This window comes from Cricetulus griseus, chromosome 2 (assembly GCF_003668045.3).
Source record: "Cricetulus griseus strain 17A/GY chromosome 2, alternate assembly CriGri-PICRH-1.0, whole genome shotgun sequence".
Lineage (NCBI taxonomy): Eukaryota > Metazoa > Chordata > Mammalia > Rodentia > Cricetidae > Cricetulus > Cricetulus griseus.
The window spans coordinates 282,380,530-282,397,688 of record NC_048595.1 but is presented as its reverse complement, the minus strand read 5'-3'; the positions used below and the strand labels follow the sequence as shown (position 1 = coordinate 282,397,688).

Here is a 17,159-nt window from a genome sequence, read left to right as displayed (position 1 = left end):
ACACCACATTATCAGAGGACTGGCTGATGTGGAAGATTTGTACATGTATTTGCTAAGCTTTGTTTTGTTAGAAAAGTGGGCAGTGTGCTGCCCTTAGAATACTAATTAAACTAAAATTAAAATGTTCAGGCAGCATTAAACACCCATGTTAAATTTTTTAAAATATGGACAAGATACGTGTTTCATCTTTAACTTCCTTTGAAATCCTCAAAGTTGGCTAAAACCTAAAGAAGAGTTCTGGATGAAATGACACCCATGAAGTTTTCAGTAAAATACAGCCTATAAAACGACAGCTTGCTTATTTCGAGTGCATCGTGTCTCAGTAACAAGTTATCTTGGAAGGGGAGAGCATTTCTTACTTTATTACAAGCCCCAAGCATTTTACCTGCTGCGTCTCTTCATATCTAAATATATCTATATACCGTGGCCAAAGGAAAAGGTAGCCACAGCATGTAGGTGCTGAATAATTCAAACCATCCAAACTCTCTGAACATCCCTGTGACCCACTGGGACATGCAGTTGAACAACTCAGAAAGTGGCCTCATTTCACCATCAGAAATAGTAAATCTTAGCCTGACTGGCCCATAGACACCAAGGCAACATACATGGAAAAGTAAAATGAAGATGGACCAATAAGGTTTTTTTAAATTTTGATTTGTATAATTATAAATAAAACTACAGCCACTTGCCTAAATGATTTATTTTCTCCTGAAAACATTTTAGGCCTATATCTTCCAAACTTCTTTAACCTCAACCCACAATAAGAAATAAATATTTCACCAGTCTAGCACTTGTAGGCAAAGGAAGTTAGAACCTGCCCTAACTGAGTTATCACACACTCTGAGACACTAATCTTTCAGGGCTTCTTCCATTTTCAAAACTGAGACCTGGTAAACTGACTCCATCATCTACTAGATCATGAGAAGCAATTTGTAACAACTCTGCTTTCAGCCCCCAAGCTATTGAGAGCTCCTGGGGAAACGAAAAGATTTTTAACTGTTGGTCAACTGTTTTCTTTCTTTTAATCCAGAGTTATTCAAATAAGAAAATCTCAGAAAGAAAAAAAACTATCATAAAACACCCATTTGAAACACTTGCATAGACACTTACTTCCTTTCCCCCTAAGTAATAAGAGGCAAAATTCAAACAAAACAGCAAAAGTGTTATAGAAACTGAGCCAAATAAGAAAATCATTCTAAAACTAAATTTCCACCCAGAATTCTACCTGTGTACTTTGTTTTTTGTTGTTGTTGTTTTGTTTTGTTTTGTTTTTTTACCTTTAAGAATCCCTTGTAGGTTTTTTTTTTTTTGCTTTTGTTTTGAAAAATATCTGAATATTTCTTGGAGCACAAGTTTAAGATGGGGTATTTTATGGTGAGATTCTTTGCCACAGAGATGATGGGCCATATTGAATAAAATGTGATCCCTCTTTATTTTCTCAGGCTCACTTTGTAATTATTAGCAAGGCAGTAAATAACCCGCCAAGGAGCAGCCTCATTAGTCCCCATTGAAATTCAGTGGCATTAATTTGCAATAAAAGAACTGAAAATTAAATGGAAAAAAATACTTTCGGGACTCCATCACAAGGTTACAGGATTCACATTTTACCAATACTGTCCTTAACATCAAGGAATTTTAAAAGTATGAATTAGACTTAATGGCTATATTTTGTTCCTCGGGCTTAGAGCAGAAAAAAAAAAAAAGTAGTTGAGAGAATAAATTACTTTCCTCTTCCATCTCAACCCTGAATTAAAGCATGTCAGATTAATTTGAACCCAGCAACTTTTTAAAACTTTTGTTCACTGTTTGTTCTGAATGTGAAAACTGGGCCTGGACCCACTTCAATATCTGACGCTTTGGTTCCTGAAGGTGAGCTTGTATACACCGAGAAATCACCCTTCAGTATCCTCTGGGGCCAGTCTGCACCTTGGTCCCGTTTCTCCCGCTATAAATACATCTGGAAACAGAACACTGAGCAAAAAACGGTCCACGGCTTGTAACACAGAAGGTCTTGGCAGAAGCAGGAGCCAATTGCCGGGAGCCAGCCTACAGTGGGCTAGCTTTGCTTCAGCAGCATGTGGGCATCAGATAACTTTGTACCTGGCCGTGTATTACTGTCCCCTAGGCAACTCTACAGGTAGGTGTTTACCAGAACCACCCACCTAAGCTTTCTGCAGGCCCAGGAGGACAAAGAAGAAATGAGAGGAAAGGGACATCAAATAATAAAATAATTAATAATAATATAATAATAATCTCTTAGGAGAAACTAAAACCGAGGACACAAAACAAGAGTCACTTAGGTCACCGAGAGTCTGTCCTGGATTACCCCGTGTCCTGGACTGCCCTGGCTTCTTACACAGCGCCTGCCTGCGGGGCAGGATGGAGCTAACCAGCAGCATGCCACTCCAGAATTCTCTGCTGGCTGGGTCAGACATGAAACTTAGTTACAGGGGGTTACTGCACTGTTGCTTCTATGTGGTATGTTCTAAACACATGGGACACCTATAAATTCCCAGCTGTCAGAAGTCATATGCCAGCAATGTGCTCTAACTCAACTCAGCCAGAAATCAAAACTTGTTGAGACCCATTCCACTCCCATATCAGCTCTTCTGAGCAACCAATCCAGAAGCCTGGAATGGGGAAGGCAGGGAGAGAGACCCATAGGCACCTCCACCTAAAACCCCATCTTCTCCCGTTTACCTTGCATGTTTCCATTTCAAAACTCTAGATGAAACCACACTGAACCCGACACACCGAAATAATGACTAATCAATGCCCCCTGAGCTCCCCTAGCCCCAAACACCCCCATCTTTAAATAATAAAGGGGACCCTTGCACAAACCACCTGGGCCACCTGGGGTTACTCGCTCTGGGATGTTCTCCCCATAAATAACTTCTCTGGATTGTTTTCCCATGGTTGTGTAGTTAGGAAACACGGGCCTTTTGAATCTGCCTCTCCCACAGACAACTGCGGTTCGAGAATATTGTTGTCGCTGTTGTTATTGTTGTTGTTTTTAAGCTGAGAATGGAGCGAAGGCGGGAAGAAACCTTCCTGACTTCCCCGAGGGGTGGGAGGGGGCGATATGTGGCCAGTGAGGTTCCCCCCTCTCGCGCTCCCTCCCCGGGCCAGACCTGGCACAGCGGCCAACCCGACGTGGTGCGGGTACCTGTAGAAGGCTGGAGGGCCGGTGTCGCGCACGGCATAGGCGCTAGACTCATTCTCCAGGTAGTAGGGCACCTGCTGGCCGTGCGGGTGCAAGAAGGGCGACAACTGCGGCGGCGGCGGGTGTAGTAGCATCAGCGGGCTGGGCGACACGCTGTTGAGCTGGGGGAAAGCCCCTAGGCTGTTGGAACCGAAGGCGGCCGCCTCGGACCCAGGGCCATAGGCGATGCCCGACTGGCCGTAGACCGGCGCCGAGGCGGCGGCGGCGTTGAACTCGTAGGCGGCGCCCTCGGGGTAGTTGAACACGGCGGGCTTGCTGCTGTCCACGTACACCTCGCCCAGGGCCCTCTCCAGGGGCATCTTGAGCTGCGGGCGGTTGAGGGGCTCCAGCTCGTTCCCTTGGATCTGGTGCAGCAAGGCCATTCCCGAGGCTTTGGTGTGGAGGGTCATGGTCATGGTCAGTGGCGGCAGGCGAGGCGCAGACAGGCTCTCCGCGCACGCAGAGGGCTCAGCAGCGGACGGGCCACCTGGAAAAAGAGCAGAGCCGGCTGTTAGAGGCGACGCAGGGCAGGTCCCCTCGGTGCGAGCGTTGGCCCTGGCCCTGGCCCTGGCCCTGGCCTGGCCCTGGCCCTGGCCCTGGCCCTGGCCCTGGCCCTGCCCCTGCCAGGGGGCAGAGGATCCTGTAGAGCCCAGGTGACCCAACTCCAGGGAGCGCACCCCGCCGCTCCCGGGTTCTTCAACTTTACATACTGGTCTTCCCTGCTCTTTGCACATTGCAAACCTGCTGGAAGCCGCCAACCGGGGGCTGCCGCTTTCAGACAACGATGGAAACATTACACCGCGCGCGCGTACCCAAAGAACCGCTTCCCTGAACTTTACTTTCCTGGTCTTCGCGGCTGGATTTCGCTGCAGGGGGTGTGGGGTAGCAGAGGAATCTCCAGCAACCGTGCCCCCCCACCCCCATCCCCAGGAAGACTAGGTTTGCAACAAATGCAGACTAAGCCACAGGCCGCGCTTTTTTTTTTTTTTTTTTTTTTTTTTCTGATGTGTTGCCTGTGTGCTGGTGCCAGGCTCCAATCTGTCTCTGTTTGTCTCTCTTTCTGTTTGATTTGGTCTTCTTGTTGGCTGGAAGTACGTAGTGTATGCATAGAATGGCCCTGGGAGGACCGTGACTGTATCTGTAACTGAGCTATGGCAAATAGAATGGGGTGTGTGGTTGCATATGCAGCCAGCCACAGATAGCTATATTTAGCATTGGTGGACACAGATAGGAGGCATCTAGGGCCAGGAGAGCGGAGATGGAGCATGTATAGAAAGATCTGCGCTTCAAGTCAAGAAAAACCTGCCAGCCTTCAGCTTCCACATCTGGCGAGAAAAAAACAAAAAACAAAAAAAACAAAAACGCTCCCCAAGGGGTCCTGTCCAGCACAGCCATTGCTTTTCTGTTTTTGTTGGACCCCAGTACCAATTTGCTTCCTTTTAAAATTCTCATGCGGATATGATTCAGAAAAACCTTCAGTTGGGCACACATGGGTGTCCCTGCCTTCCACAGGTTATGCAACCAAAACTTGAGAAAAACTGAACGTGGAATGAGACATTTTCCTATAAAATATCGCCTGGGGTCCTTAACCAAGGCTCTGGCAATTAACTAGATAATCCTTTCTGTCTAGCCAGAGACTTTTGAGAGGCTCCCCATGCCCTTCAGCATCCTACCGTATTGAATTAAAATCTGATTGCACACACACACACACACACACACACACACACACACACACAAACACACACACACCTGCTACTGTAACAAAAGACATAAGCTTATACTTTTTAAATAAACTTCCTCTGTCCCAACCTAATGTCCCCTAAAATAACCATTAACCTTTGACTTTGATTGCTATTCCATATGCCCCCAAAGAATACCTGGTACATGCAAATGTCAAGGTTGCTGTGACTAATAGTAACACTTTGAAAATATTTTCTGCTGCGTACACAGTTCATCTAATTCTTAGGGGGAAAAAACAGATCGTTTTGGATGCTACACAGCCAAGCTGATTTAAATCCAAAGACAAAGTTGAGTTTAAAGTCCATAAGTCAGGGTGACAGCAGAGAAAGGGTTAAAAACACATTAGGTGAATCGCAGATATTTCTCTTTATGGCCAGCAACCATTACTTTCTAGAGCAATGTTATCACAGATGATTTAGTTTTCGTAAATCACACTTTCAATTTTCAAATGCCTTTTTAAAACACATGCAAAAGCAAGCACTTCGTGGGGCTCTTTGAAAATCTCACCCAGCCAAATTATATATAAATGGCACAAAGAAGCCTACAAGTCCAGAAAGGGGAAAAGAGGAGCCGCACAGATTCCCCCGATAGAAAAATAGCACAGCCTCTTCTCCGACTAGGATACAGACAGTAGGCAGAAAGGTAAGTTGCTTTCTCAAAATGCTCAAGCTAGAGAGAGAAATCAAAAACGATCCTACCCTGCTGGTGCAAGAGCGCCTTTCCAGAAATGTTCCATGGGCTTGTAGAGGTGAGGGCCGAGACAGTAAGAAGGAAGGAAGGAATGTGCTCGAATGATCGAGTGGCTCGGTGTGTGATCAAGGCAGAGCGTGTGTGGATGTGTTTGTATGTGGAGTGGCAGGGACTCTCGGGAAGCAGCCAGTAGGCAGGGCACTTGGCAGCCCCTCCCGGCAGACGCGGCAGCTGGGCTTCTGCACAACGCTGGATGAATGGCAGTGGGAGTCCGGGGAGCCTTTCTGTCTGCCGAGGGACAGCAGTAGCACAGCTAGAGACAGCCGCTGCTTTCCCAGAAGAAACTCCAGCCCCCTTCACTCCCTACCTGTGGAGCCAGAAGTGTCCCATGCTTTCTGGTATAGAGAGTGAAACAGAGCTGTAAATTACAGGTTCACAGCTAAACTCGATTGATCCCCAAAGTGTGAGGGGAGGGTCTTCCCAAACAATGTAAGTTAACAAGAAAAGCTTTCTGGGGTGCATTTGGATCAAACGCCCTAGCCCCACTTCACCTCTGAATGAGTTGCTCAAAGGCCATGAAAACCAGTGGCGTAAGGAGGTCAGACTTTGCAATAAATATTTTGGCATTCCAGAGATATGTTTCCAAGTGAAATGCAATACTCCCCCACTTCATTAACCAAGTCCATGAGCCTCTCCACGGAAAGCCCACTGACCCCTGTCTATAAACACACCCTCCAAAAAGATTTTTTTGCCTTAGAACTAGGAGTATAAAGTAGCTTTGCTTTACACTGATTACAAGTTCACAGCTGTACTGGCATTGGTTGTAGACTGAGGTCTCTTCCAGCAGGGCTCCCATATAGATGCACTTGTTTGTTGGCTCTTCTCTCCTCCACAGTACAAATGCAGAGTAGTAAGCTACCCTGCCTATGCTCTCACCCTGGGTCCCAGGACAGAGGCAGCCTAGTGAAGCCTTTGTTGCCAGACATTAGTCACCACCTTAGGTATTAAGTGACTCTAATCACAATGCCAGGAGTGGCCAGTCTCCGGCCCTAGGACCCTAGGCAGTTACCAAGAGATTTATGAGTGGTACTTGAGCCAGTACAAAGAAAGCAATAGAGAGAAAAAAAGACTAATGATATCATGCTGCAACTATACATTTTTTGTTGCTTTTTGGAAAGACTAAGGTTCGTAATATCAGAACATAGACAAGTTCCCTCAGTACTCTACAATGATCATAAATATCGAATATAAACAAATACTGAGAGTCTCGGTGTGAGTAATAAACATTCGCCTAATGTATGGGAAACCCTGGGCCTGAGTTCTGGCACTGCACAGACAAACAATGCTTATTTCAGTATTGACAAGAAAGAGTGTTAACCCTTTGTTGGTGATACAGTTGAATCCTGGTGACAGTGGTGCCTTCTGGAGATCAACAATGACCACTCATTCATCAAGCCAGTCCAAAACAAAAGTATTCGAGAAAGGAGGGAGAGCAGATGACAAGAGAGCCAAGGAAAGCTGTAATTAAAAAGAGAAAAAGTGGGGCTGGGGACCTGCAAGGGGAGGGTAAGAAGGGTGGCTTTCATCCCAGGGACTTTGTGGAGAAGTTTGTAATCTCAGTTATCGGATTACTGAGATTGGGATATTCTGAGATATCCCAAGAAAGACATTTCCGGAATAGCTTTCAGATGCCTTTTGGTAAACTCGGTCTCCCAGGACCAGGGGTTGTGGAAAATCATGGCATAGCATGACGATTTTCCTCTGGAGCTCTAGCCATGGATTTTCTCCCGGACTCTCATCTTTCTCTTCTCTCTTGACTCCCACACTGATCATAGTGTACTGCTGTGGCCTCCTGGGATGCCCAGGTGAAGAAGAGAACATGAGCCTGTCTCCCTCTCCTGCCCAGTGCAATCTCCAGATCTTGTTGCCAGTGGTCCACTCTCAGAGCTAGCTAATGTAAGCAAGCACCCATTTTCATTCTCTCCCCACCTCAACATAGTGCTCTCTTCACAGTCTCTTCAGACACAGCATCACTAACTGTCCCTCCAGTCACCCGCATTAAAGCATAACCTTTTCCTCTCGGGCCTGACACTCTTTTGCCTTCTATAGCTAGCAATTTCCATAACTTTGCACTCTCTCCCATCCCATTGTACTCCCCTACCCCTTCCAGCTGCCTCCCAAGGACAGCTCCTTCTCTTGCTTTCCTCCGGCATCTCTTCCCTGATTCTGGCATCAGCTTCTTTTCCTGCCTGACTTTTCACTGCTGCAGGGTCTACCGTGTCCAAACTCAACTCCATCATTACCCTGAACCCCAGCTTCTTTAAGCGTTCTCGCTCCCAGACCTCTCCTTTTATCCTATCACCTCCAGCAGGTAGCCCAGGCCTCAGCCAAATGAAAATCCCTTGTTCCAAAGACCCCCAAAGCTTCTTCTTCTTCTTCTTCTTCTTCTTCTTCTTCTTCTTCTTCTTCTTCTTCTTCTTCTTCTTCTTCTTTCTTCTTCTTCTTTTTCTTCTTCTTCTCCTCCTCCTCCTCCTCCTGCTCCTCCTCCTTCTCCTCCTCCTCCTGCTCCTCCTCTTCCTCCACCTCCACTTCCTCCTCCTCCTCCTCCTCCTCCTCCACCTCCACTCCTCCTCCTCCTCCTCTTTATCCTCCTCCTCCTCTCCTCCTCCTCCTCCTCCTCCTCCTCCTCCTTCTTCCCACTTTCCTAGCCTGGCAGAAAGCACATAAGCCTACTTGAGGTTTGGCCAAGCACCACCATATCCTCATGGTCATTCTCCATCCCCTCCCTCCTCTGAGCCCCAGCTGTAGTTCTCAGCCATTTATCACCTTCCTCCCTGAACTGAAGTTATTTTTATCACCTCATCCCACTGAGGAGCAACTCAAACACAAGGTCCGACTCTGAGAAGTTGAATGCCTAGCATCCTGTCTGGTCATTGTTAGGTCACCAAATATGGGCTAATTTCCTATCTAGATATTTCAAATGATAAAATAACATCCCCATCTGTCTGAATGACCATTTCTGAAAACTAACTTTCCACATGACCATGACCATTCGGCACTTTCCACACTGTTTTCTGCTGGGATGTTATCTTCCGATCTTCACAGCAACTGGAGTCATAAAATCAAACTTCAAATCCATCTAATCTCTAGGCATACACTGGCAATGCTTGGTTGCATGATTCACCAGAAAGCTTTCCATTTTAGTTCTTAACCAGACAGGACTAGGACCAGACATAGCTTCCTCTCCAGCCCCATTGAAGGCTTTTTACATTTACAATAAAACATTATCCTTCTACAAAAACATGAAAGAAATAAAAGGGGCTATTGCTGCATGATAGCTTGTGTGACTAGCATGGTCCTTGCACTGAGATGGGAAGGCTTAGCTCTGTTCAGATTGAACATTACCCTGATTATAAATGGTGTGTGTGTGTGTGTGTGTGTGTGTGTGTGTGTGTGTGTGTGTGTGTGTGCTCTTTCCTTCCCTTTGTCCTTTTTTTCTCTCTTTTCTTTTTAAGACAGAGTCTCAGCCTGAACCCCAGGCTGTCCTGGAACTCACTATGTAGCCCAGGATGGCTCTAAACCCATGATGAGCCTCCTGACTCAGTCTCCAGAGTACTGAAGTCACAGGAACATGCCCGCTGAGAACTTGACCTTGAGTCCTGATTTGACATTGGTTTCTCCTAAAGCAGAAGTATAATGAGTTTCCTTCTAAAGGGCTCCTCCTTTTAAAGATAGTATGGGCACTGATTTTTTTTAATTGGCTCCTAGACTTTGACCTTAGAGTTTTGTTTTTTCAAGCAAAATCCATGTACAATATATTGTACATATGTTAAGTATGCAGCCTGACAACCATGGATAGATTTGACCATTAACAACCATGTCAACCAAAGTTTAGACCATTTGACTATTCCAATCAACCCAGAGTGTCCCTTAATACTTATTATAATAAATCCCCCAATTTTGCAGGCTGATTTGTTGCCATAAATAATTTTATTTCTACCTGGCCCAGGTGATCAACACATTGGAGCACATATAAGCCATTTCCAAATGACAGTGTGCACAACCAGGTACTGAGCTTCCAGCATCAGCTTCCCCTAGCAACAGGATGTAGAGCTGTAGCTTCCTCAGTCAAAGCCTGCTGCCTGTAGTGGGACCCCCTGGAAGCCCCTGAATTTTACTAACATTCTCTCATTCATAAACCTTTTAAGAATAGTAGACTTCAAAGGTGTTAAAATGTTAAGCCTGGAAGCCTACAAGGATGCACAGTTACCAGAAACCAATGGGAAGCCTTATCATTCCACCCCGTTGCCAATACAAAGAAAGTGTATTTGTACACTAGTAACTCATCTGAAGTCCTCTAATAAAGTCCCATGACCTCAGATCTACTCTGTCTTCCCAATGATGACTTAAAGGTAGTGCCAATTCTTGATTGCCAAGCATAACAGCTAGTCTCTATTACAGATCAGTGAACAATTCAGAGGCAATGCTCAGCTTAATAGAAGTCAGCCTCTTTCATATTACCTTTTCTTGGAAGTTTTTTTTAATATTGTACAAACTTTTTATACTATCTACCTATATCACATGTGGTAGAAGGTAATTCAGAAAGGGCTTTCGTGGCAAGTGCTATGAGTAACACGGGAGTTGCAATTATCACAATTATTGTCACACAGTGTCCCTCTCCTTCCTTTATCTATTGTTTACTTGAGGAGTCACATTGTCCACTTAGGGCATTACTCCTTTGTGCAGTGCAATAGCCAATGGCTAAATACACTTAAATTCAGGTAGGTTTATCTACTGTTAGGAGCGTTACACACACACACACACACACACACACACACACACACACACACACACACCATAATCAACCAAGAATTGTCTCCAATTTTAGAGCCAAGCTCACCAAATGGTAAAAAGAAAAGCCAAAGGGTAGCAGAGCATTTGGGTTTTGAGCCTTTGTGTAAGCCTTCCCTTGTATTTAGTCACAGCCATGGCTACCTCCCACTCTTCCTAAGTCCTCTGGACCCTCATGCTAGCTAGCAGATGCCCCTCCTGTCTCCCGCCCCCTGAGTTGCAATCATGCTGTACTGAGGGAGTGGTGCATCTGTAATCAGGCCAATGGATGATGACTCATTCATTCAGTTCACCGAAACAATATTGATTACTATATTTACCAAGAGCAACTCTGAAGTGTCAGGTACTGTCTTAGTCAGCTCAGACTGCCATCACAAAATGTCATAGGCAAGGAACTCAAACAGCAGGCATTTCCTCTCTCTTGGTTAGGGAAACTGAAATGTGAGAGCAGGGCCCTCTTCCTAACCTGCAGGTCACCTGACTTCTCAGTGTGGCTGGGTCATCATAGAGTGAGGGCAAGAGTAGAAAGAGAAAGAGGTACTCCCTCTTGATAAGGCTGAATAACACAGATGACATCACTAACTCAACCTGAACTGCCTCCTAAGGTTTCTATATGGAGACAATCCGAGGAAGTGGATACAGATTCAAACTTTGAGTTTGGAGGAGATACCAGTCAGTCAGTGTCGTTGTTATTTTTAAAAAAGTGGCATGAGAGAGAAAAATGTCATGCGACAGAGGAAATGCCATGTGATAGAGTTCAAGTGGAGGAGTGTTTTATTAGGGAAAGGGATCATAAAAAGGGGACGGGGAGAAGAGAGACCAGCCTCCAGGGACAGGAGCAGTGGAAGAGAAGAAAGGGGGGTGGACAGAAAGAAAGAGAAGAGGATGGGAGATGGGCATGGCCCCTTTAAAAGGGAATGTAATGAATGTGCACAGGTGGTGCTCTTAGTGACTGCAGCTGAGGACATATTCTGTCAGAACCCCAAGTACAGGCCAGTACAGGTGCTTGAATACTAACAAGTGTCCGTATCAAAAAAAAAAAAAAAAAAAAAAAAAAACAAGCAAAAGTTTTTGCCCTCCAAGCTACCAGAAATTTAGGGGTTTTTTCTATCATTTCTTCCAGTAATTTTCTTTTTCTACTTATTTTTCCTTTCTCTTGGGTATGTGTACATGTTATTTGTTGTGTCCACCCTAGTCTGAGTAAGGTAGATATAAGCAGATGTCAGAGGTAGACTTTGAGTATCTACCTCCATCACTCTTCACTTTAGTTTTTGAGGCAGGGTCTCTCCCTGAACCCGGAACTTCTAATTAGACCAGACTAGCCACCAAGCCCCAGGGATTCCCTGTCTCTGCATTCCCAGAAACAGAACTAAAGGTACACCACTGATTTAATTTTTGCATGGGAATTAGGCATCAAACCTCAAGCTTGCATGACAAACCCTTTATTGAGTGTACCATCTTCCCAGCCCTGCCTTTCATTTACATATCTTAATGTCCCTTTGCACTGAGGCCCTCCTGAGACTGCTTCTTGGTCTGCCTGTCCTGAGAGGTGTGTCTGGCTCTGTATTTGGTACCTGAACCTTCACTCCTCTCCAATCTCCTTCCCTTGGATCTCCACATCATCTCCCAGAAGTTAAGTTTCATCTGTGCTTTGAAGACCTCAGAGTAGAAAAATCTCCATCTAGGATCTCCATCCTGGAGAAAGGCCCCTTCCCAAATTGAGCACTCTTACCCATAGGTTCACTCAATAAATATTTATTGAGTAGCTATTGTATACTCACCATTTAATGTTCAACTTCTTCATAACTAATTTATTTTTTTCCTCAGACCTGTTCTTCCTCTCTGTTTCCTATCTTGGTAGATAGCACTTCATATACATAACTGCACAGGCCCAAAGAACTCGGCCCTCTAGACCCTGGTTCTCTTCCTCAACCTTGTGTCTGTTCTATCACACACTTTATTTCTAGTTCCTCAATCTCTTTTGAGTCTGCCATCTATCTTCACACTCGCTATGGTTTCCAGGCCACTGTCTTCTCTTCAAGGTCACTGCCTCCACCCCTTTGCTTTCATTCACCACCCCCTGCACTGCAGAAAGAGCAGTCTATCTCATAAGCAAAGGAACCTGTGTTGCCATCCTTGATTCTCAAAAGTCAACTCACATCTTCCTTCTCCCAGGGGCCTTTCATTCCTTCAAGCAGATAACTTCCACAGTGTGCAAATACTTACTCTAGATATAAGCATTCCCGTGTGCAGGTTTCTCTGAATGGAACCTTTCCATCTCCCTTTTCCCATCTGTCTTACAGGTAGCCTTCTTGAGACAACCACCAGGAAGCCAGCCTTGATTTCCTCTTGGGTGCTTTTACAGATGCTCATATCTCCCTGGTCTTTGTCTGTACCTGCTGTTTTCAGAGAATATTGCAGACTATGTAATGAATAAACAATAATAATTTGGTTGTGATTCTGGGGGCTGGAACTCCATGATGGAAAGGCTGCATTTGTGTAGGACTCCGATGAGAAGTAATTAGCATCATCTGAAGCACTGAGCTCAGGGTATGTCATTCTTCCTAACCCATCCCCATGCTCTGTGGATACCACACCCTCCTTTCAGTATGGTCCATGATCAACACAAATGGAATTAAGGCATCATCTTTGGTGGCTCCATGTGTTTGCTATTCATAGAACCTTAAAGATCACCATCTTTTTGGAAAACACTAGAAGACTGCTTTCCCACATTCTCAAATCACTGGGGAATAGGTGAGGAGCAGGTTCCACAAACACTGGAGTAACTTGTGTTCAGGGACATGACTTCTGTTAATAGAACATGAAGAAATGAACATCTGCCTGCCGTCCATTGCTCCTCAGAGGACAGTTCATTAAGGTCTCATTTTTTTTTTAATCTCCATGTAATTTGAATTGGACTCTCTTGCTACCAAACACATTTAAATCCTTCCCTGCAGCTGCCAAATTGTACAAACTTGCAAATGTAACATCTTTAACCAAAGATAAATAAATCACCAAACAGAACTAATTACTTTACTTGATGTGATGCTTTTCTATTTCCAAGGGACTCAAATTTGAGAGACGCGCGGGCACCTGTCTGAGTTGCTACAACAGTGATGGAGGAAGCTGCTTTAGGATCACAGAGTGTTCTCCTTCCTGAAAGTTGTTAGCCCCTTAAAGAGATTGGAAAGCTGAACACAAACCCACAAAGGTTTGGGAGAACTCAGTAGCAGACCCTCAGTATAAAGATATATTCCTTTATTTCTTTACTGACACATGCCAGTAGCTTTGGGGCCACAAATCCAGAGGAAAAAAAATGTAATATCTCCACAAACATTTTTACAAATGTTAGTAAATGGCCTAATATCATACAAATTGTACAACCCCCTACATCTCCACCCTGCTTCCCACATTCTATTCTTTTCAGCTCCTGTTCCTACCACAGGCCATCTTCCTCTACAATATGGTCAAGCCTGGCTGTCTCTATGCTCTCTCCAGGCAGACCATGTTCACCCTATTCTTCATGGTGGGATGTCCTATCAGCCCCAGATTCCAATCCGATCATGCAGCAGAAGAAGTTACCTGATGGGCTTGGGTGCTTGTGACATTGGGGTCCTCAATGCCCCTCCTTGACTTCCCCTTTCACAGGTCCAGCCAATGATAACCCTTCTTAAGCACAACCTCTGCAGCCTTTACTTCCAGGATAGACTCAACATCCAAGCTATGTGATTTCACAGCCCTTCAGTCCCATCCCATCATGACTCCAGCTTTCTCAGGCCCTCAGTTCAGCCAACAGTATAGGGGCACTTTTCTAATTGAACCAATATCCAGTATACCTCCTTTTATGCAGGAATTGTCCTTCTTTCATTCTCTCTTCCTTCCTTCCTTCCTTCCTTCCTTTCTTTGGAAGGGGGGAAGAGTTTGGTTTATTTTTGTTTTTCAAGACAGGGTTCCTCTGTGTAGCCCTGATTATCCTGGAACTTTCTCTGTAGACCAGGCTAGCCTCAAACTCAGAGATCCACCTGCCTCTGCCTCCCAATTTCTGGGATTAAAGGTGTGAGGCACCACTACCTGGCAGAAATTTTACTCTTATAGAGAGAACTCTTATTAAATGTTAATTTAAATTATTAAATTAAAAATTAAAATTATTAAATTAAAAGTTCTCTAGCTTACAGAACTGCAGAAGTACACAACAGAAAGCGCAGATCTTGGAGGAAGCATTTCTGTAAAACACATATGCCACAACTTTTCTCTTTCAAGACATAATATATCACAAGAATAGGCTGTGTTAACCCCTTCCTCCCAGCAAGGCTCGGGTATCCAGAAAGAGTGTGAGAGCCAGAATCTGGGGAGGAACACTGTGAAGGGCTGGCTGTATTCTGGATACAACATGGCGGTTGCTCTCATGAACTCACTACAGCTGTGGTCACTGTTGCAAGGCCAAGCCAACAAGCTCAGCCAACATTCCAACAGGCAGCACTTTCTGGGCCCAGTGGGTACCCCCAATGAACAAACCCTGAAAAGGGCAGCTTAGCTGATTCACAAGGCAATGACTTGGAAATAGTACTTATTGTTAGTATTCAGGCATCTGTACTGGCTTGCTCTTGGGGTTCTGACAGGATACATCCTCAGCTACAGCCACTAAGAGCACCACCTGGGCCTATTTACTATGTTCCTTTTTAAAAGGGCCCTACCCACATCCCTCTCTCTCTCTCTCTTCTCTCTCTCTCTCTCTCTCTCTCTCTCTCTCTCTCTCTCTCTCTTTCTGCTTGTCTCTCTCTCCCCCTACTCCTCTCTCTGCCTGTCTTTTCTCTGCTGCTCCTGTCCCCAGAGGCTGGTCTCCCCTCTCCCTTCCTCCCCTTTCCCATTCACTTCTCCCAATAAAAAACCCCTCCACCCAAGTTCTGTTACATGTTGTCTTTCTCTCGAGCACTGCTTTTTAAAATTACAACACTTACAAATATGATTAAGAAGCTTAATGAGGATAAGAACAAATGCTTGAATGAAGACCCCCAAGAAACACAACAAACAGTTGAATGGGAATAATAAAAACAATTCAAAATATGAAATGAGATAGAACCTCTGAAGAAAACCCAAGCTGAAATATAAGTAAATGGAAATGAAAAATTCAGAATATCAAACAAAAAATGCTCGGGGGAAAGTCTCACTGATGTATTATATCAAGAAAACGAAAAGAAACACACACACACACACACACACACACACACACACACACACACACACACTCCAACAACTTTCAAGAAGGTAACATGCTGAAATGTGTCCAAAGAAAGAGGAAGGTAATTGTGGAAGTGAATATGAACAAAATGTATTTTGATGCACAAAAGGATAAATAGAAAGTATTCTAAACAGAGGATGATGGAGAGGAGGAGGTAGCAACCATGTTAAACCACTCCAGGATTGTCCAAGGCTACTGCTCTTTGTGTTTCAGTGAGGCTATATCCCATTTACCTTATAGTAGTGGTCCTTATTCATGTGTCAGTGATTAGTAGCATATTAGGAACAAGCATGAACACCACCTGCAGTCGTGCTAGACGATAACTCACCATTAGATTAGAGAGGTTGAAGATTCCCTCAAAGGACAATGGAAGGTGAGCTTATTCCCAACACTGAAAATGTACTCATTGGACTGCAGGCTACATGGACAGAAACATTAGTAGCAATGAAGTCTTCTTTAAACAGTAGTGTAAAATGCCCCAAAGTTTGAGTCTAATGGTCCCATTTCCACTTTACGGCTCTTTCACACAAAATGAAATCTTTGAGTCCTCGTATGATAATTGGGCTTTTTCAGAATGGATAGATCAACCTAATTAGATACAGCTCTTGCTCAGGGAGCCTTGACATGCTGCTTCTTGTATATAAATGTGAACTCATTCCAGCAAGTGTTTCCCAACCAGCTGCACTTCACCTTCACTCAGTCCTAGACTTGTCCCTCTGCCCATCACCACCATTGCTCATTGGGGTTATCAGATACTTTCTGGGTAGTCAATTATACATGAGGTTCTGTTATCTCTTTTTCATTTTGTTGAAGGCAAGCTTGCTCCAAAACCTCCTGGATGCCTTACAGACCTTGATGGCAGGTTTTGCTTTCACTCTAATCTGGAGGTGGGGAGAAAGGTAGCTGGCTAAGGCAACCAGATTGCAGTAACTTCTTTGTGAGCAGGGCAATGGTCAGGGTGGTTTCTTTTTCCCTACAAGCTACTGCAGTGTGAATGAGACAATCCCATTTGGAGGACTTTTTTGTTTTCTTTCAAATATGTTTGACCACAAAATATGTTTTCTAGAGTTGATTTACTACAGTAGAAGGACCCCCATTCCTGTCACTGTTAACAAGGTCAAGAACTTGTGGCTAGACAGGTCATAGACCCTAGGGGAGAACCTAACACCATTGTTGGGTTAAATGGACACGGTATTAAAATGATGATGTATCACTCTACCCAAAGATTCGTGCATCTGCCGATTGTCATCAAGGATGCTTCTTTTTTTTTTTTTTAGTTTTTTTATTATTATTATTAATTCAAGTTAGGGGAACAGGCTTGTTTCACATGTACTTCCCATCTCCCTCTCCCTCTCCCTCCCCTTACCCCCATTCCTTCTCCCCCACCTCCAACCTACCCCCCACCCCATCCACCCACCACTCCCCAGGCAGGGTAGG

At 44.7% G+C, this 17,159-nt stretch overlaps 1 protein-coding gene across 4 annotated transcripts in view; it reads right to left on the bottom strand.

The window, feature by feature from the left end:
- Esr1 (estrogen receptor 1) overlaps positions 1 to 17,159 on the bottom strand; it is a 365,575-nt gene that overhangs the window by 259,397 nt on the left and 89,019 nt on the right. For 3 of the 4 annotated variants that reach the window (XM_035440409.1, XM_027401019.2, XM_027401017.2), the window contains one exon: positions 3,167 to 3,689. The exons of the other annotated variant lie outside the window; for it this stretch is intronic. In XM_035440409.1, the coding sequence (XP_035296300.1) occupies positions 3,167 to 3,689 (523 nt within the window). The remainder of the gene's footprint in view (positions 1 to 3,166; positions 3,690 to 17,159) is intronic. 4 annotated transcript variants of the gene reach the window in all.